Raw genomic sequence first — 21,107 nt, 5'->3', positions numbered from 1 at the left:
AAATGCATTGCAATACAGTCAATTACTTCCAATTATTTATTAATGTATGTATACTGTGTTTAAGAGAAGACGAGATGTGTTCAGTGAGGTTCACTGGAAAACAGGTATTTGTTGTAATGGTTTCTGGCTTCTATTTTTGTAGATTGTGTTAGTTGTGTTTTATTTGTTTGTATTGATGCAGTTTAGATTATTCATGCATGCCAGAGATTCCATATGGGTGAAGGGAAGGGTCAGAATATAATATATCTGCACCACAAGGGGCAGGAGAAATGTATATTCTGTTCACAAAGAATATGTATGAATATATTTTAAAAGTCTCTCTAGTTCTCTCCATTTCTCCCTTTTTGTGCTATTCTCCTTCTGAAATATAAACATATTTGGTCAGCTGTCAAATGAGTAGGTCTCTTTTTTTAATGCACATATTGTGTAGCATTAGGGAAGATAGTTATTTATGAAATAAGACATTAGCCATCAGGTCTGGAAATGTAGCTCTAAAGATGATTGTTTTAGCACAAATATGTGTCTTGATGACGTGTCTTGTTGGCCATGCTGATGGTAAACAAAAAGTCTTAAAAGGGTCAATGATTTAACAATAATGATGATATAAATACGATGCATATATAGAGAGAGAGAAAGAACAAGTTAACAGGTAAAGTTAATGAACAACGAAAGGTTTACACTATGATTGTTGTGACTGAAAATGTTAAGCTTGCTAGCAGAAAGATACACTTAGCTAAATAGTCTACTTTATAATACTTATATAATACAATGTATAATACTTTATTTATAAAACTTTTAATCCATTGTTTACTTTCTGCCTAAAAGTTTGCTTTATGGCACTAATATTCTTGAGTTTGACCCAACGTTTTCAGGCTTTGAAAGGGTTTCAGAAGCAATTTATTGTGAAATGTGAATGATTGAATAAATTGCTCTGTTCTAACTTCATTTAATGAATGTGTTTGATTTTTTAATTACATAATATCACAAGCTAAACTACACCCTGTATCATAAACATAAATGTATCAGGTTTTTTAATAACATTTATTCTACCCCAACAATTATGCATCCCAAGGGTAAAGGATGTCAGTGGCATTTCAGATGCATTCCAATACCACTCACAAGCCTGATAAACACAAACTTACTATTGTGACAATGTTACAGTGTATATCTAAATATGACTTATTATAACTAAAAACGAAATGTTAATGAATCATGGATAGTGTTTATTGTCTTGCACAACTGGTTACTTAATCAAGTAAATAAATAAATAAATATTATATTTATCATTCTATATATTTTACGTATGATTTTGATTTTATCATGCCAAAATAAGCTTATTCTATCTGAAGTGTGTGCTGTTGTTATAGTAATGATATCCACTAGGTGGCATCGTTGACTCGCCGCATGATCGCACCACCAGGAAATTTACATCACAGTAGCCCACATCATTGTTTACATTTACATTTATGCATTTGGCAGACGCTTTTATCCAAAGCGACTTACATTGCATTTCAAGGTACACATTTCAATTCTTATCAGTTCTTATCAGTTCGTGCTTGTTCTTGTTTAGAAAAAATATATTTGTAATGCATTTGCATAAGAAGATCTTTAATTTGTCCATCATATTAAAGCACTTTGTTAACATGAATGGGTCACGGTTTTATAAACATTATTCAGGCTGTGCAATGAACATTGAACGTATCAACATAAATAAATAAGTATCACGCCATAAATGTTCCGCCCTGAAAATATTCCTTGAAAGCTGATTGGCTAAGAAAATTGGCGCTGGGGGTTGATGGACGTGTCAGGTCAAAATAAGGGCGGGACTGAAAATTTCAGTCCTTTAAGGCTGAAATGAGAATTTACTGCATTGTGTTATTTCTGTTAACAGTACAGATCACATTTCACTGAGAATAGAAGAAAGATTAATTTGAGACAGGTTTGATTTTACTTAAAGACATCATTTATCTACCGGCTGGTTTAATAATGTCTTTAATGTATCTATAATGCTTGATTTCTCTCCCCCATCGCCCCTCCCTCTGCCTTTCTGGGTGTAAACAAAGCCAAAGTGGGTCATTTTGTCGTGGGATGATTTGATCTCACATAAGAATAGTACGGGTTCTGCTTCCGTAACGAATTGTGTGAATAGCCCCCAAGTGATGCATTTGTCACTAAAACAAAATAAATTAAACATCGCCGTTAACGTTGCTCTGAGACATATCCGACATCTATCTTTCAGAGAACAAAAATCTTCAGTGTTTTGTTGTTATGGGGTTGCCACGACATTAAGAAAACGCTGGTTGAGCTACACAAAAGAGTGAGGATGCGCCTGCAGACGCGCTCATTCCCCACCTCCTCGGGGTGGGGGGGTTTCTTCGCTCAACCGTTCTTTTCTTTTTTTTAAAACGTTTCAACACGTAGCATGAGCGAGACAGGCGTTGGTATCCAAACCAAACCAAACCAAACCTCCCTACGCCCGGTCTGAACCGGTTCGGGGGTAGTGCGCGCTCTTGGAGACTCCCTCCCCTCTCCCTTGCTGAAATTCCTGCCACGCGCTCATACACAACAAAAAAAATCCAAGCAGAGAACGAGCGCGCGCACGCTTGCGCATACGTCACTCCCTCCCCTCTGCCTTGTTCACCCCGTATCTCCCCATTGGTTCCTGCGGACATCTCGAGCCTCCTCTTGTTCTCTCCCCCGATTGGTTCGCGGTGAGGACTGTGGACTGCGATTGGTTAATGTGAGTGCGAGCCCTTCTTGCTCATTGGCTGGTGTGGGCTGTGCATGAGCGCGAGGGAAAGAGTTGTAAACGCGAAGCGCGTGCTGGAAAAGACGAGGCGTAGAGCTGAGAGCGGCGCGAGCACCGGAGATCAGCAGGGGCATCACTCGTCACAACATCCAGCCTCTCATCCGCCCTCTCTCCATTTTGTCGCGATTTTTTTCGGTATATCTTTGAAGTCTGAATCGAAGTGAGCAAAAGGGTACCGAGTTCTGTAGTGAGGCTTTTGTTAGCCCGTGTTGGGGGCAATTACTGTTGCCCTCAGTGGGGGGGAGCGCGTTATCATTTTTTGCTTATTTGGGAGGCAAATTTGCCGCCTCTCACCGCGTGTTCGTTAAAAATCGATTTTAGGGGCGATTTTTGCTTCATTTTGGATCTGGCTAGAGCGGATTAACTGGGTTTTGTTTTGTTTTTAAAACCGTGTTGCGGCTCTTTGTGTGGGTTCAGCTTCGTGTCCCTGTGATAAGCTACCCGAAGTTCCGCACTCCGAGCTCCAAAACATGTGTTCCCGGGTGTGGTTTATCACAGACCGGCGGATCAGCCAGGAATACCCGCAGGTCCAGATCCTGCGAGCTCTGAAGGAGCGCTGCGCCGAGGACGATGTTGAATTCCGCTATCTTCTAATGGATGAAATCGTCCTGACCATCACGGACGGACAGCTCGGTAAAAACCGCCGCGCGCACATACACATTCATACACGCATATTCCATCTATACGAGTGCTGAAATGGTTGTTGTTTAAACTGTTGAGTTGGCTAAACTGGTCAGTGTGGCTGGTTAGCATGCTTGCTTTGAGCGGATGTGCATCACCGTGTGAATGTTTTGTGTAACGTTAGATGTGCTGGTGGGTGACCGCCTAACCCACTTTCAGTCCGCCACCACAGCCTACCCGATGGATGGAACGCCGTTTAAAATAGTCGAGAAATCGTTTTAATCTCATATCAAATATATACATATATTCACATCAGTATTTAGGTATCATATAACCGTTTATTGTTGCACCATGTGCGCGCGAACAGTCACGAGTGTGCGGCGCGAGCGCGTTCATTATCATCACATAAAGCCTCGAGCGCAGATGGCGCGACGTTCACAAAGACCCGTTATATCCAGGTGCTACACACGCGATGGTTTTGGGGTTTTAAAGCTTTTTTTATATGCAATCGGCAAGTTTTGATCGGAACGAATTAAACTGGTATACTATGACGCATTTGCGCGAGGTTTCACAAACAACGGGGTTAAATTAAATAACCGATTCGTCACGTGCAAACCTCGACTGAAATGCGACTTTAGTCTAAAGATGTTTGGTCAGTCGTTTAGACGATTACTGATGTAATAGCATCACGGTCTGGTATTAAAGCAATATTAAGAATACAGACATTGTGGTATCTAACTTGTGGTATCCGGGATGCTTAAAGATACACACACCTACCTCTTCTTAGTCTTAGATCATCTTGTTTTACCAGTCTAGTTTTAATAGTCACTTATTATATGCTTGTATGCAAATATGACTTCAGGTCACTTAAAGACTTGAATTGATCTGACAGAACTCCTTATATAATGCACAAAACGTGTGTGGGGGTCATGCTGTTAAATTAAAAGGATAGTTCACCAAAAAAATCATAATACATTTCTTAATATTTAATCACTCTCATGTTGTTCCAAACCATCATCATGCTGATTTTCTTCAGTGGTAAACAAGAGATGTTTGGCAGAATGTGAGAGGTTGGCAGCCTGAGTCACCATTTACTTTAATTGCATCTTTATTTCCATGCAATGCAAGTGAATGGTGACCTAGTCTGTCATTCTGCCTAATGTCGTCTTGGAAGTAAAACATACTTGTTTGGAACAACATGAGGGTGAGTGAATGGTGACATTTTCATTTTCAGCTCAACTAATCCCTTTCATAATAAGCTGACAGCAAGTTGCAAAGTGTTTCGTAAGATAATAATCTGAGTTATTGACACCGGTGTTGCCATTGTGGAAGGTGGGGCTGTTTTGTTTTGACATGACAGCATTTATTTTAGGTGGTGCAGATGGGCACTGGACATAAAGCATTTTGCATGGACCTGAGGTAAAGGGAGTGGCTATGCACCAATGCAGCTCTGCCTTGAATCAGCTACTTTAAGTTTAGTGGTGTGACTTCGCGACATAATGGATTGCCAGTCTAACAGAAATACCCGAATAGACAAGATGAGAAGGAGAGAAGAACTAAGACCATATTGAGCTACTTTAATGCAAAGGTAGACCGCTGTATGGAGAACGTGACAGCAACACAAATGGAGCAGGTTGTTGGCCTGTCATGTTTATGTCTGTGTGTGTTTAATGTGCTGTCCTGGATTCTGTCTTGGTCCAATAAAGAGGTGGTTGACAGTTGGTCAGCTCTGGGATTTAAACCCCCAGAGATCCTGACATTCTGCTGCGTTACATCATCAACGTGAGACGCATGGAACAGAGTAGGTCAGCACATAATCATGATCACTTATGTCAGTAAAAGCATTGCAATTAAAGACCATTGTTGGAGGACATACCATAATTCCTAAATAATAATTGCCTGAATTTATTTGTGAACCTCTTGGCAGGTGTGCCACAAGAGTGTGTGTTATCTTATCACCTGCTGTGTGTTACGCCACATGCGGCAATCAAACAATCAATAGGCAATCAGGGTTCAGGACTTTTGGCAGCGTGATTTTTCAGTTCGTGTGATGGTGTGAGTGATATGTGTGCATTACTTTATGTCAAGTGTCCATTCCTCTAAGACATGTGAAATCTAACACCAGTTTCTCACACATGCACAAACTGCAAGCCTGCTGAAAAACAAACAAACATGCAGATAATGCATACACGTGACTGTATAAGACTGTAGTTAGTGGTAAGTGAAACTTCAAACTGGAACGTTTTAATCAACTACTTCCCAAGACATTTCTTTCTATCAATAAAGTCATAGGGAAGATTTTATAGACACAGAAGAGGGTTGAGAAGTGTAGTGTTTAGATAGCAGTGGTATCTGTTGTGCACTAAAATTGAGGTACTAGTAGTTCCCCTTGTTTATCTCAACTGGGAAAAAGCAAGTTGCACATTTGTAAACACAAATGTACAGGGTTCCTATGCATTATGGAAAAATATGTGCATTTCCAGACTATTGCCCTGATTTAGTTTTCATAATAGAAAATTAAGAATTGAACGAAAATATTTCTCATTCAAGAAGTTTTCATGGCAGCTATTTAGTGATTCTTTAGTGATTGTCAAACACGACTGAATGAATTCAAGGTGCACTTTTTCAATATGAAAAAAATTGGGTTATAAGTGTTTTGGCTATCTTCTCATGATATTTTTAGCACAGTATTACAGAGCCTCTAAAAGGAGGACCTTTGCAAAAAAAAAAATATATACAGACTTTTGTGTGCGCACGAGAAACCATTAAACTTGGCATATAGGACAATGCACGGTTTTGCACACTGAGCCACCTATTGCGCCATCAGCCCATTTCGCAGTGTGGTTTCTTGGCCGCCACAGAGTATGTGTTAAAGCAGACCTAAGGCCTTGAAATATGATGTACTGCCTTAACGAAAGCTACATTTTGAACGGGAAATTTTTACAGTACCAGACTTTTTTTAAAGACCCTTGAACTTGGCAAATAGGACAATGCACATAGTTGGCACGTATAGTGCCATCAGCCCATTCATGTCATGTTTTCTCCGTCACAGAGGATGCCTTAAATTCGACATTAGGCCTTGATATTAGAGACTCTGTGAACGGCAGCGCCTGAGCACAGCGGTCACATTCTCCGTCTTCATTAGTTGTGGTCTCTGTTTAACAGTTTTGTCGAAATGCGTTACTGGATAGAACCGTTGAACAAAGAATGTAAACTGTTTATGAAAGTATCATAGCTTTTGCTTTTATATTATTAGTAACATAAAGGCAAACACTATTAATACTTTCTCATTTACCGTCAGCATTCAGCAAATGCGCATTTATCTAATTTAAACAAATCTTTCAATATCTAATAAACATTTAATTTCACAAACCTTGCAGGTTTAGTCGTCAACGTGTTACTGTGCGTTGCGTGACTGTCAGATCAGCTTCACTGGAGACGCACGATCAACAAACTTTAAACCCTTAATTTCAAACTATGCTGTGCTATATTCAGTTGCCCACTTTCATATTCATATAATTTTCACTGTACTGTATGTAAAATTACTGTTACCTTGTCTTTAACAAAACAAAACATTCCCAGTACGCACAAATTTACCAGATTACTAAGTTTACTTCCTTTTTATAATTTTTTCCAAACAATTTCTTTATTCGTGAAAAGTACAGTAATATGATTACAGAATCAAGAAGTTACAAGCTAAAGTCGATATAATTTAGAGATTTCTTTTTTAATTCATCTTCATATTATTTCGGCCAGTCTGCTCTTTTAAGATATCGGCATCAGCCTTCAAAAAACAATATCGGTCGACCACTAGTTTAATGACTATTTTGACAACTGATTGTTTAAAGCAATACTGTGTTTTAAAGTGAGAAAATTGATCCGTCCATAAGCTTGTTCCAATTTGGATATTCTCGATAGTACATCACAAAATTGTAAAAATCGCGATATAGATCGTGATTGTTTGTTATAAGATCGTGATGTGAAATTTTGGGAAGATCGCCCACCCCTAGTTATAGTATATACAAAACTAGAAATTGTAATTTCTGTGCACGTGTGAATAGTTTCTCGAGGGCTCTTGTGCATGCAAAATTCTATTTTATCTCTTTTTATTTTAGGGGCTGCTCTGTTTGTCACTTCAAGAATCAATGAAAAAAACCCATAGAAAATAAAAATATTTACAGATGACTGTATATACCAAATATAAATCGTAAAATAATGCTGCATTTGCTAAACATAGTCTTAAAAATCTACAGAGAGGTCTGGAAAAGTATGGAATTTTGAAATGGAAAATGTGTAGGAACCCTGAATGCAGAAGGTGGTACACTTGAGTTAGGAACCTCAGTGTTGGATGACACTGCTATAAATTCAGTGGCTGAATTTCCGGTTTCTGTGGTGTATGCTAGTGTAATAAAGCGTGGAGTATACAGGAATAAATGCCACTTCTAGCCCTTAACATGCACGATTTAGGCTGTTTGTGTATGCAAGTTGTTTATGGCGGTCCAGATTGTTTATGAATGGTAGGCCAACATGGCTTATTTTTGTGGTTGAAATTCCACAGGATGGACTTAAATATGGTAATGTAGTTTTGAGTACTGCTCTCTCATTGGCAGCTGAATGACAAGTATTCAGAACACACAAAAATGCATTTTAATTAAGTAAAACAAATGGATATTCACTTGCACTACTGTTTAAAAAGTTTAGGCCCAGTAAGATTTAAAACAAAATAAAAATAATAATAATACTTTTATTCAGCAACAATGCATCAAATTGATCAAAAGTGACTGATCTTTTGTAACATGGCTTTACTATTTCAAATAAATTCTGCTCTTTTGAACTTTCTATTTAAAGTATCCTGAAAAAATATTAAGCAGCACAGCTGTTTTCAACATTTATGATAATAAGAATCAAATTCTTGAGTATAGAGTGATTTCGTGTGACACTCAAGACCAGAATAATAATGCTAAACATTCAGCTTTGCCATCACAGGAATAAATGACTTTTTAAATATGTGCAAATAAAAACATATTTTAAGTGTGGTAATATTTCACAATATTATTCTTTTAATTATATTTTTGAGGAAATAAATACAGCCTTAATGGGCATAAGAGAGACCCTTATGCCCATTAGAGAAAAAAAAACCCTTACAACCCCAAACTTTTGAGTGGCAGATTATTTTGAATAATTGTGGTATTATTCAGGCACTGTTTTTTGTCTGTTTATATACCTGTATCTAATTCCAGCTCACCTAACCCTTACAGTTACCTCTGAAGTAGGTTAACCCCGTGTCTATACTGTGCTTAACACAGTAGGTTACTCTGAAATCCTCACTCGCTCTGGACTCTGTGTGTGAGAGTCAGTCATGTTTTCTAACCCACAATGACAGCTGCCGCAGGACTGACAGAAGGGGGAAGTTAGGGGAAGTGCTGCTGCTTTCTTCTGTTGAACACAAAAGATATTTTGAAGAATGTTGGTAACCAAACAGTTGATGTACCCCATTGACTTTCATAGTATGAAAAAAAAAAATACCATGGAAGTCAATGGGGCCCATCAAATGTTTGGTTACCAACATTATAATATGTTGTGTGTTCAGCAGAAGAAAGACATTTATACAGGTTGGAACAATTTGTGGGTGAGTAAATGATCACAGAAGTTTCATTTTTGGGTGAACTGTCCCTTTAAGGGTTGATTCTCTGTGCTGCAGTGAATGTATGACTTATCATTTCCTCCGGAAATTTGTCAGACTGGCATGAGCGTCAGATCTGTTAGTGTACCTGGCTGGTTACAGTTGGTCAATATAATGTACTGTTTTATAGGTTTTATTGGGAATTAGTCAGGTAATTAGTTTATTCAAAACCAAATAACAAATAAATGTGCAACCACCATGTTTATCAGTGTTGTGAAATACTGAGTAAGAATTGTGATGTTTTAAAACCTAGTGGACCACTGCACTGACACCATCCAAGATGGTGGACAGAGAAATGTCAACTACGAATAAGACTTACTTGGATGCATAAAAAAAAATAAAAAGTGACTTTTACATTGTTGCATAAGATTTATTTAAAAAATGCTGTTTTGAAAGAATCCTGAATTTTTTTTTGGGATAAATAAATGCAGCATTAGGTGAGCATTAGAGATTTCTCTAAAACAATCTTGCAGACCCCAAACTTGGTTATAATTAATATTATAATTGGTTGTAATTTTAAATGTATTTTTGCACCCAATATTTGTGTGCTCTGTATTTTTATTCTGTTTTTAGTGTTATGATTGTAGATTAGCAACATGCTAAAGTCAAATTCTATTAAAATCAGTTTCCAATGTGTGTGCACTGTTTGTGTAGAATGTTGAGATGCTGTCTTTGTAGAGTAACTTATGAGGCTACTCTGCATAGACAGTGTGACAATTAGGATGCTGCCTATTTAGGGAATTCACTAGGTTTTGGAACAGAGCTATTGTCCTCACAATGGTTGTTCAGCAGATGACTGTCTGTTAGTCAACATAAAATACAATACATAATGTTATATAATTTGGGAATCAATAATGATTGTATTTCATATATGCCCAAATCCCATATAGTCCTGTCATGCCCGTTTAACTGCGTTCAAGTCCCATCTGCTTTGATCCATGAGAGGAAAAGAGAGTGCTGATGTAGCAGTTGCTAGTGAAGATGCTGAGTCGTGGTTTGTGTGTGTTGCTCCATCCTAAGATGGCGGAGAAGCAGGAGAGATTAGAAATACTGTGACGCATTCATGTTTTGTCTCTTGTTCCCTTATGGCTCCTTTTATATCCTCCGTTTTACATTTCCTGTTGTCTCTTGAATTACTTAATCACATGCTTGGCTTTATGTAATCTCTGAAATCCTTTCTTGTCATGCTCTATTTTGTTTTGTTTCATCCAAACAACAAAATTACATATTTGCAATTTTTAGTAAAGTTTGATTGCTTTCATCTGCTCTTGTATTTGAAATCACTCAAAATGCAAGATTTAAGTCAAATCCAATGAGCGCTGATTTTTAAAACTGATTTTAGATTTTACTAAGTGAAGGCTGGTGTTAAGTGAGCATAAACCCAAACTGGCACCTTAATTAAAAACAGAAAGCAGTGCAAACTGGGTTAGTGGGTCAGCGTGAACGCCGCAATAGCGAGGCAAAGCAAGCGACCTTCTGCAGCATTGTGTAACTGCTCTCAGAAGGAGATCCGCAATTTAGTATCAGAGAGATGCTGTCGTGTGTTTTGTGAGCCAAGGCCAGCTCATATGTCATATTGAGTGTTTGTAAGTGAGCGAGCAAGAGAAAGGGGCAACACATCCAAATGAAAGTCTGGCTCTCATTGGTTTGCTCGGATACATGAGTGTAATCCCTCCACACAATACTGCGGCGGCCAAAACACAGACTGCACTGCCTGTACTGCAGCATGTGATTTATCTTCCCTTTCTTTCTTTCAGGTCTGCGGGTTGGGCAGGAAATCGTTACCTCATACCCGCAAGTTGCTGTGGTGCGTGTTCCGACCCCATGGGTCCAGTCTGACAGCGACATCACCGTACTGCGTCACCTGGAGAAGCTGGGCTGTCGTCTGGTCAACCGCCCTCAGGCCATCCTCAACTGTGTCAATAAGTTCTGGACCTTCCAGGAGCTCGCTGGGCATGGAGTGCCTCTGCCAGACACGTACTCCTACGGTGAGAGATCATCTTTATGTCTGTTAACGCATCATTCCCCAATAATCACTTTGTAATAAAAAAATAAAGGAATACATTTCTTACTTGCATCTTGTATACACCACCTTATGTAACCTACACCACCATTCAAAAATTTGGGGTCAGTAATTTCTTTTCTTTCTTTTTTTGAAAGAAATTAATACTTTTATTCAGAAAGGATGTTTTAAAATGATAAAATTGATAGACATCATTAGAAAAGATTTCTATTTTGAATAAATGCTGTTCTTTTTAACTTTTATTCATCAATGAATCCTGAAAGGTATCCCTGGTTTCAAAAAATATACATTGATAACAACGAAGTATCAAATCAGCATATAAGAACTATATATATATATATATATATATATATATCACTGTTTACACACAAATATTAAGCTATTTCTTGACCGCCAAACCAGCATATTAGAATGATGTCTGAAGGATTGTGAAGACTTATGTAATGGCTGCTGAAAATTCATCTCTTGTTCTTCACATGAAAAAAAGACATTTTGAAATATACTAAAACATAAAACAATTTAATTGTAATATTTTTGTGTTTACTGTAATAAATGCAGCCTTGATGAGCATAAGACTTTCAAAACCATTACAAAATCTTACCACCCCCAACATTTTGAATGTTAATGTATGTGCACTCCTGTATTTAACATTTATTCAGACATGACAACTGCTGTTTATGCGACACTCTGGTTTGTAGAATGAAATGGGAAGCCCTCATCTTTACACTAAAGAAAACCAGAATGGAAAAACCAGAGAGATAGTGAAAAGAAAGGGAGTGGGGTGTTAAACAACAGTTACAGCTGCTGTAGTGACGTGTTTCTGGCAGAGCAGTTCTGACATACCCTGCATTTTCTCTTTTTCTTACTGAACGCTGAACGAGTTCATCTGTTCCTGTCAAACCAGCCAAACAGATTCTACATCCATAAAGAGTGTTCTCTTCAAAAGCAATTAAGGCCCCGTCCACACTACTGCGTTTTAGTTTAGAAACGGAGAATTAAAACGAATACGATCTCCGTCCACACCAGCGTTTTAGCTGCGTATTAGAATTGATCTCCGTCCACATTAAAACAACTGAAAACGCGGATCACGTGACCATTCACCAACACTGGGCATGCGCGTGCCGGTGTAAACACAATTTCATTGATAAAAATGATCCCACCATGCGCTGGTTCTTCCCGGGTTAACCCAAAACCGACGCTCCATGTACGGTCGGTAACGCCGCTGCACACGGGAATTGTGTCAGATCGCTCGAATAATAGCTTGCCTCCGGCGCATGTAGGCAGTTATATCATTGTAAAATGCTGAATTTACTTGCACAACAGCTGCTAGCAAAGCTATACGCCATGACTGATGATACCCAATCATAGAGCCGAGCGTGAGCCTCTACTACGTCATCGTTTCTAAAGTCCTCCGTTTTGACCCGTCCACACTAAAACGCCCTCCGGAGATTCAAAACGAAAAACGGGTCAGCAGCGTTTCTAAACTTCTCCGTTTTGGGTCTCCGTTTTTGCCGTTTTAGTGTGGACGGGAGGTGCAAACGTAGCAAAAGGTCTCCGTTTTTAAACGAAAACGCAGTAGTGTGGACGGGGCCTAAGAATATATTTGAGAATGCACAGGGTGCTGACACATTTAAAAGTTAGTTATACTGGCTTTGGTTTCGCTTTGAGCTTAAATTATATTTCTACCCACTTCTTAGGTTTCTCTTTCTTCTACTCTCTTTCCATATGCTCTGTTTGTTTCATCTTGGACATGTTCTATCAAACCAGAGGTTGCGTTAATTTAAAATCCTGTCATTTACTTGACACGGGCTCATTTCAAATGCTGTCTAGCGTTCAGGTTGTTGAAGACAGAAACATTGACTGTGACTTATATTCAGAAAGGTGCTACATTTATATTGTTAAAACATGAATAACAGACCATGCGTGTTCAAAGCATGAATTGTCATTTTTAATTATTGAAATTGTTCATATTGGCTAAATTGAGATTATATAAAATGTACACAAATAGAACGGCATAGATCTACATTCTTAAAGGGGAACTGAAAACAAATTTAAAGTGATACAATTATTTATAGCACAACCTCTGGGTCTAACATGTGGCAGTCATGTATCTTCTGAAGAACATATTTTCCTAAAACATCTTTAAGCCATGAACCTTCAAAAACTGGCCACGTAGTTGAACTGAGTGCCATCCAGGAAATGGGAAACGTGTGTGGCAAAAGAAAAAATCTGTCAGTGTTGCAGTTCTTCTCATGTGGATATTGAATGTCGCAGTGTTGCTTGTTTCATTAGAGCTGTTTGCGTCTTGCTCAGGAATCTGGCACTCAAATTAAATCTCACTTTTAATTACATTCATTACATATTCACTAAGCTCTGTCTGTGTGTATGCATGTGTCTCTAGGAGGACACGACAACTTCCGCAAGATGATTGATGAAGCTGAGCCTCTGGGTTACCCTGTGGTGGTGAAGAACGCTCGTGGACACAGAGGTATATAACTGATACTAGAACAGTCTGTGTGCATAATGGCTCTTTTGGGGACTGAAAGAAACTGGCCACATTAGACTTCAGATCTGGGTGCTGATCTTCAGGAGCCCTGAGAACACAAACGCCTCAAAGTTATACTGCTGGATCTCTGAAATCAAGCAGCTTAGAAACATCATCTCTTACCTTAAAAACAAAGGTTGTCTTTCTTTCTCCCAGTGCACATAAGGCGTCTTTGTCCTGCACTGCTTTTTTTCCCCAAGCAAATTTGAGGTGTGTGTGCTGAAAGCATAATATTTTTTTACGACTGCTATTGTTTTAATGGTAGTTGCCTATGATCAGCAACAATACGGAATTACACAAACTGCTCTGGATTAACTCAAGAGTCTCATGGTCAGATGAGATCTTGCCTCATTAAAGCTAAGACCAGTGCCCACACCTGAAGAAAATTATGAAAATTTCATTCACTTATCAATGATTTTATTTATATATATATATATATATATATATATATATATATTCTAAATGTCTCTTGATTTCTTTTTGTCCCATTATTTTTTTTTTCTCATTTTAATGCTCTTATCAACATGGAAAAGTGGATCGGCTTGCTTTGTGCAATTGTTTTATTTATTGAAAACAACATTGGCATATACTGTAGTGTTCAATTTGACACTAACATTCTCACTTGGAGCAAATAATCTCTCACATAATGTAACACTGTCCATCAATAAAAGGGTGAAAGAAATACTGACGAGGTCCTGATATTGACGAGGGGCGGAGAATTCGCATCAGCTGTGTGTGCTTGGCCAACAAGTGGTATTTCAGACTGGACGTGCTGCGAAGCCTGCGATGATAGCTCAGTTCACAACGACAAAACACACAGATCACTTTGGTCTTGTCAATTGAACCATTTGGCCACTTTTTTAAAATTAAACTTTCCATTCAGAATCTTATTGGCATCCATTTCGGCGTCTCGCGCTCATCATTCATCCACCCAAAACGAAATGTTAAAGGCGCACACTGGACGAGAAGTGAAGCGCAGCGCGTCGTATTTAAAATTCGAACACATTATTCTCTATGAGTGTACACCACACTGGTGGCGCCATTCGGCGTTTTTATTGCTGGCCATAAACTGAGAAAGTGCGCGTCCGATGTGCGATACAAGTTGTCCTAGACGCGGCTTCTCATCCGGCCGGCTCGCAAGCCCAAACAAGTGTGTGCGGCGTGCCTGTTGTTTTGTTTTCGGTCTAGCTAGATCCGGTGGTGTTGTAGTTTTACTAACGTTAGTTGTTGCAAAAGCATGTGAAAAAAAACGACAAAGTTTGTTAGCCGTTAATCACGCGATAAAAAAATCAACGCCGTTAATAATGCGTTTAACTGACAGCCCTAATATATATTATTTATTTTTTTTTGCTCACAGATCATCCCAACCAGTCTCTGAATGCGGTTTCAGAATGCTGAGATTTTTGAATGTTCCATTCAAATCTCATCTTTAAAATATTTATGGCCTATTAGTCACTTTTTTTGCGGTCTTTTTATTTTATTTAATTTTTTTATCCGTTCCCAGTTTATGATCACTACTGGATAAGTAATTTAAATGTATTGGTTAAAGGTGTTGGAGAACTGGTTATGTAAAGCAGGATGCACAGATTTTAAAAGTCAAATCTTTGTTAAAAAGGTACCGGGTCGATTGAACTACAGATGAAAATAAAATTGCTCACAATGTTGACCTTTGTTGGGCTGTGACATGTTTTGAAAGATTTCCTCTGATCCAGGAGGAATAGGGTGGGGTGGCGGCAGCCTGATGGTTGAACATCTGGGAGAGTTCACAATCCTGCTGTTTCACCTTTGTGCCCTTGAGCGAGACACTTAACCCCTGGTTGCTCTAGTGATCTCTCCCAGCAATTAGTGTCTTGCATATCTCCTTGTATCTGATAGATGACCTATTACCTACCAAAATTGATTATTCAACCCCATGGATAAATGGCAAAATTGACAGACTTTCAGCTGTTTGCAATGAACAAATTAAAGAAAAGTAATTGAAATCGCTCACCACAACAAATGTGGTTTCCCCAAATTTAACTGAAAATGCAACTTTTAATATCTTCTGCAGTCTCAAAATGATTAAATCCCCTGAATAGAATCCCTCACAACAGCACAAATCTGCAATACAGGTGTTGTCTCGAGCACATCTGATGCAACTAATCAAGGGCTTCATTAGTTGCACCAGGTGTGCTTGAGCAAGAACACATGAATTATCTGAACTGGCTAGGTTTGTTGAGACAAATATGGCTAAGTCAAAAGGTGGCCGAGTCAAAATGGTCCAAAAAGATAGTGAAGGCACTAAATGTTCCAAGGGACACAGTTGGAAGCATTGTTCACAAGATCAAAGTTAAAGGAACAGTGGTTACACTACCTGGACAGTAGGGGTGGAACGGTACACAGAAGTCACGGTTCGGTTCATACCTCGGTTCAGACATCACGGTCCGGTACGAGTTTGGTACAATGGAGGGAAAAGCAAAACAAAAATGCAGAAGGCTTGTGCATGTCTCAGGCTGTACCACCAAAGGAAAATAAATTACTTAAGCCTTGAATTTTTTAAATAAGTTTTATTAATAAAGTAAAGGCATAGAACCAGTTTATTTGTAGTGCACTGACAATAGTTTTATATTATTAGTTTAATTAAATTAATAAAAAGACAAAAAGACCTTGAGATATTTTTGGTAATTGTACTTGAATGAATTGAAAATTAATTTGCTACATTTCAGATTAATATATTTGTTTTCCTTAATTAATTAACAGTAACTTAAACACTTTGCAGTTTGAATGATGTCCTGTATAAACAAAATGACGGAGTATGTTTCCTCTGTTCGATCGCGCCCGCGCCACGCACACAAATATAATTAAACACTTTGCGACTTTTCGATCACGCCCGCGCCTCCCTCACTCACTCACTCATCGCAGCCTGCTTCAGAGCTAAGGCGGGGCTTCAGATTAGGTGTCCCTAAAGAACCTGCGTATCTAACAGTAGTTTCACATTACATTAATTTGCACGCAAGTTTTATTTATTTTTATACTGTGTATTCTCCGTGTAAATTTATGCACTGAACCGTGACGCCCATACTGTTTCGGTTCAATATGAATACATGTACCGTTCCACCCCTACTGGACAGGTCAGAAAAAGGAATCTTATCAATGGCTGAAACCAGATTTCTGGGAAGGCAGGTTCAGAAAAACCCTTAAGTGACTGTAAAAGACCTGCAGCAAAACTTGGGGGCAACAGGCACTGAGGTTTCAGCTGCACAGTAAGGCGCGTACTAAACGCATGCCAGAACTCCAAGATGTACACCACTACTGACCCAAAAGCACAAGAAAAGTCGCCTCCAATTTGTTCAAAATCATATAAATAAGCCATAGAAGTTTTAGGATTCTGTTCTGTGGAATGATGAAACAAAACTGGAACGTTTCAGCCCTATGGATCAGCTGTATGTTTGGAGGAGGAAGAATGTAGCATATGCTGAAAAGAACACTGGTGGCGGCTCAGTGATGCTCTGGGACTGCTTTGCATCCTCTGGCACTGGAAACCTGCAGTGTGTGGAAGACAAGATGGATTCATTGAACTATCAGGAAATCCTAGTAGAAAACGTCATGCCGAGAAAGCTGAAGCATCATTGGACCTTCCAACAGCACACTGATCCCAAGCATACCTCAAATTCCACCAAGGCTTGGTTGTAGAAGAATTCCTGGAAGATTCTACAGTGGCATCAGAGTCACCTGACTTGAACCCCATAGAAAATCTCTGGTGGGATTTGAAGGTGGTTGCAGCACGCAAACCAAAGAATATTACTGAACTGGAGGCCATTGCTCATGAGGAATGAGCTAAGATTCCTCAAACACCACCAGAAGCTGGTGTCTGGTTATACATCGTTTTCAGCAGGTCATAACAGCAAAAGGGTACTAAAGTACTAAGTACTAAAGATTCTTGCCATGAAGGGGTTGAATAATTTTGAGACTGCAGAAGTCATTAAAAGTTGTATGTTCAGTTTCATTTGGGGAAACCACTTGAAACATTTGTTGCGTTGAGCTATTTCAATTACTTTTGTTTGATTTGTTCATTCAACTTCATTGCAAACAGCTAAGTCTACATTTTGCCAATAAACCTGATTTGCATTGGGGTTTGAATCATTTCAATTACAACTAATTATTTTCTCTTCCTCCTTGTGTTAATAAAAAAAAAAAAACAGTTTTGCATGTGGCCAAATTCATGCTGCTACACCTGGCTGTGTATCAAGAGTGTAAAATTATCTGTTAATGTGTGAAAGGGATGCATTTGACACTGTTCCACAAGATTGTCGTCACATGAAGGTTCGCACATTTAACCCTGGATTGTTATTTGTTTTATTTGCTCCTTATGCAGAGGAATCAATCATTGCTTTAGCTTTTAGGAACACTTTGAAACTTCTTCAATTTTACACAACTTGTTAAAAGTAGACACATTTTGTTTAGGTAGTTCCAAAAATTCATTTTGAGTACTTTTACAGTCAAAACCTCACTACTGTTAAATTTGCACTTGATCATAGATGGTCTTTAATGATGTCACATTTTGATCTGTGCAGGTAAAGCTGTGTTCCTGGCCCGGGATAAGCACCACCTCTCAGACCTATGTCATCTGATTCGCCATGACGCCCCATATCTGTTTCAGGAGTATGTGAAGGAGAGCCATGGGAGGGATGTGCGGGTAGTTCTGGTCGGAGGGCGAGTGATCGGGTCCATGTTGCGCTGCTCTACCGACGGACGCATGCAGAGCAACTGTTCACTAGGTATGCAATTGTGCACTTGCCTCCCCCCAAATTAAATTTTTTTTTAATACCTGCTGATATTTTTTTGTGTCTGGATTTTTATTTTTCTGTATCAACTATTTATTTTTAATTTTATTTCCATATAAATGTAAGATTTATATAAGAAAGGTTATAGGGCTGTCCCTAAAGATTATTTTGGGGATCATGTAATCGTCGATTATTTTGACAATTAATCGAGTAATCCGATATAAACAATAGCCTTTATAATGACTTAAAATACATATATAATAACAATGAGGCATTCACTTTTGCTTCAAATAATGTATCAAAAGCAAGTAATCTTGTGGTTTTATAGAACAACATTGTTAAAACACATAATATAAACAATAAATTTATGTACATTATGTAATGGCGCTTTTCCATTACCACCAGTTCAGCTCGACTCGACTCGGCTCGCTTTTCGCTCCGTTTTCCGTTGCAGATAGTACCTCCACAATAGTACCTGGTCGTTATAGCGACGCTGCAGGAAACTGCCGTGACTTAATCTTCTACGCGACACACACCCGCTACCCACACACACAGGACAATGGAGGAAATCGAGTGTATGTTGTTTTTGGATGTTTTTGTTTTTTGCTGTTTTTTATTCAGGATACTTCGTCTGGTGCGTGCAATGACGACGCAGTGAATAGTGACGATTCTCTCTGACCAATCAGCAGTCTGCCGTGTTTTCACGTCACATTTTAGTATCGCCTCAGCTCGCTCAGAACCTCGCCGGAGGTGATACGAAAAAAAGTACCTGGAAGCAGGTACAGGTACAACTTTTACACAGTGGAAAACCAAACAAAGGCGAGTCGAGCCGAGGCGAGCTGGTACTGTGTAGTGGAAAAGCGCCATAATATAACAAATGCCTGCAGAGGGCCTGGTGATTCTTGTTGTCCCACTTTACAGCAGTTAAAATCCTTGTTTAATATTGGCCAAACAACATTTAATTCAAATGTTAACTTAATCTTTAATATTTGGCCACTTCTTTATGATAGAAATGCTACAGCCACTAATTTCTTGAACAAGAATGTGTACATCAAAACATGCTAACTCGGAGCGAGGGTTTAGCTTTCATTTTTAAATCACGATTAGTTGAAATCAGTTTGCATATTTAGAAACATATTGATGTATTGTCCTGTGTTAGCGTAGGTTTATAAATGATTTACATTACAAAGCTGTTGATGGCGCACATGAACATTATAATCAACCCAAACTCACAACATTCAGAGTTGGAGTTTGAGGCATGCTCCATGCATGTAAATCGAGTACTCTAATCATGGAATCGTGACAGCCCTAATAATTACAATAATAAATACTATTGAATTAAATTTTCAGTTCAAGGCAACATTTATAACTTTCATATACTTTTTTTTTCTTTATATTTTAGCTTTATTTAATATAGAATAAAGATCTAGAATATTTAATTGTTTTAGTTTTAGTTACAACACTGACCATAATTTCCAATTAGCCCCTCTGCTCATGATTTCACTCCTTTTTCTAGGTGGGGTGGGAATGATGTGCCCCCTTAGTGAGCAGGGGAAGCAGCTAGCCGTGCAGGTGTGCAATATTTTGGGGATGGACGTCTGCGGGATCGACCTGCTCCAGCTAAACGATGGTTCTTTTGTGGTATGCGAGGCTAATGCCAACGTAGGCTTCATCGCATTCGACCAGGCGTGCGGGATGGACGTGGCGGGTATCGTCGCCGACTACGCCCTCTCACTCCTGCCAAACCGCCTCAGCAGGAAGATGTCGCTGCTGTCTGTGGTCTCCAGCACCAGTGAAACTAGCAGCGAGCCTGAGGTGATAATCCCCACAGAGGTGTGTATTCCCAACGAGATCTGCCCACCAGGCACTAGCTGTACCATCCCTGACGGCGTGTCGACCATGAGCACAAGCTCCACCTCCAGCGAGAGTGAGGGGGATCTAAACGAAACGGGCCCCAACCCTGTCACTGCAGATCCCGCTTACAATATCAACTCCCTCCTCGCGAGTGAGATAACTGTTGACTGAGTGAGCTGGAATTACAGCCACAAACACACACAGATACAGACATCAAAGAGCAACACATACTGAAGTGGACATTAAACGCATACAGATGCACACGTGTAATCATACTAACCCTCCCTGTAAACCCCCGTCTGAGGCTGCTCCCCTGATGTTTCTTCTCCATTGACAGACTATAGAATTAAACAAGTGTACAGTGCAGTTTGGAAGTGCACCAGATAGTGTACACTCCAGTCTGGCTGTAGTGCACCAGCTGAATATGTGTTTTCCACTGTAATTTGAGGGTGCATGCACTGTAGAGTGGTTTTATCAGGACATGATTCCCAAATGTAACCTTTCAGCGACCAACAAACTGGATTCTGATGTTCATACTTTGGGTTAGGGTACACACACACTGACATACACTTAAGGACATATTAAAGTCTTCTGTATTATAGAGAGAGAATGAATGAATTTTGTCTGTTACAAACCTTGTGGTAAAGCCTGGCTGAAGGCATAATGCATTGCATGCATGGGGCGAGAGAAAGAAAGAGAGAAAGAAAATGAATGGACCCAAATTTCAACTGCCCACCAGGATACAAAGGCACATACCTCCCTGCCCTCAAAAAGCCCATCCAGACAGACACATAGGGACACCAAGAACA

The 21,107-nt window shown here is 39.2% G+C and overlaps 1 protein-coding gene across 1 annotated transcript; it reads left to right on the top strand.

The window, feature by feature from the left end:
- The first annotated feature begins 2,810 nt into the window (after positions 1 to 2,810).
- Positions 2,811 to 20,899, top strand: LOC309491985 (beta-citrylglutamate synthase B). The gene is made up of 5 exons (XM_082191010.1): positions 2,811 to 3,442; positions 10,871 to 11,101; positions 13,538 to 13,624; positions 18,235 to 18,438; positions 19,961 to 20,899. The coding sequence occupies exons 1-5, from the start codon at positions 3,280 to 3,282 to the stop codon at positions 20,467 to 20,469; spliced, it is 1,194 nt and encodes a 397-aa protein (XP_082047136.1). The 5' UTR covers positions 2,811 to 3,279; the 3' UTR covers positions 20,470 to 20,899.
- The last annotated feature ends 208 nt before the right edge of the window (positions 20,900 to 21,107 follow it).

This window comes from Leuciscus leuciscus (assembly GCF_965113295.1).
Source record: "Leuciscus leuciscus genome assembly, contig: HAP1_SCAFFOLD_797, whole genome shotgun sequence".
Lineage (NCBI taxonomy): Eukaryota > Metazoa > Chordata > Actinopteri > Cypriniformes > Leuciscidae > Leuciscus > Leuciscus leuciscus.
This window is presented reverse-complemented; position numbering and strand designations above follow the sequence as displayed.

Bases quoted from the DNA above. Each gene is read 5' to 3' on its own strand.
- LOC309491985 (XM_082191010.1), top strand. From the start codon at position 3,280: ATGTGTTCCCGGGTGTGGTTTATCACAGACCGGCGGATCAGCCAGGAA. The intron at 3,443-10,870 runs GTAAAAACCGCC...TCTTTCTTTCAG, and splicing joins CATCACGGACGGACAGCTCG to GTCTGCGGGTTGGGCAGGAA. The intron at 18,439-19,960 runs GTATGCAATTGT...TCCTTTTTCTAG, and splicing joins GCAGAGCAACTGTTCACTAG to GTGGGGTGGGAATGATGTGC.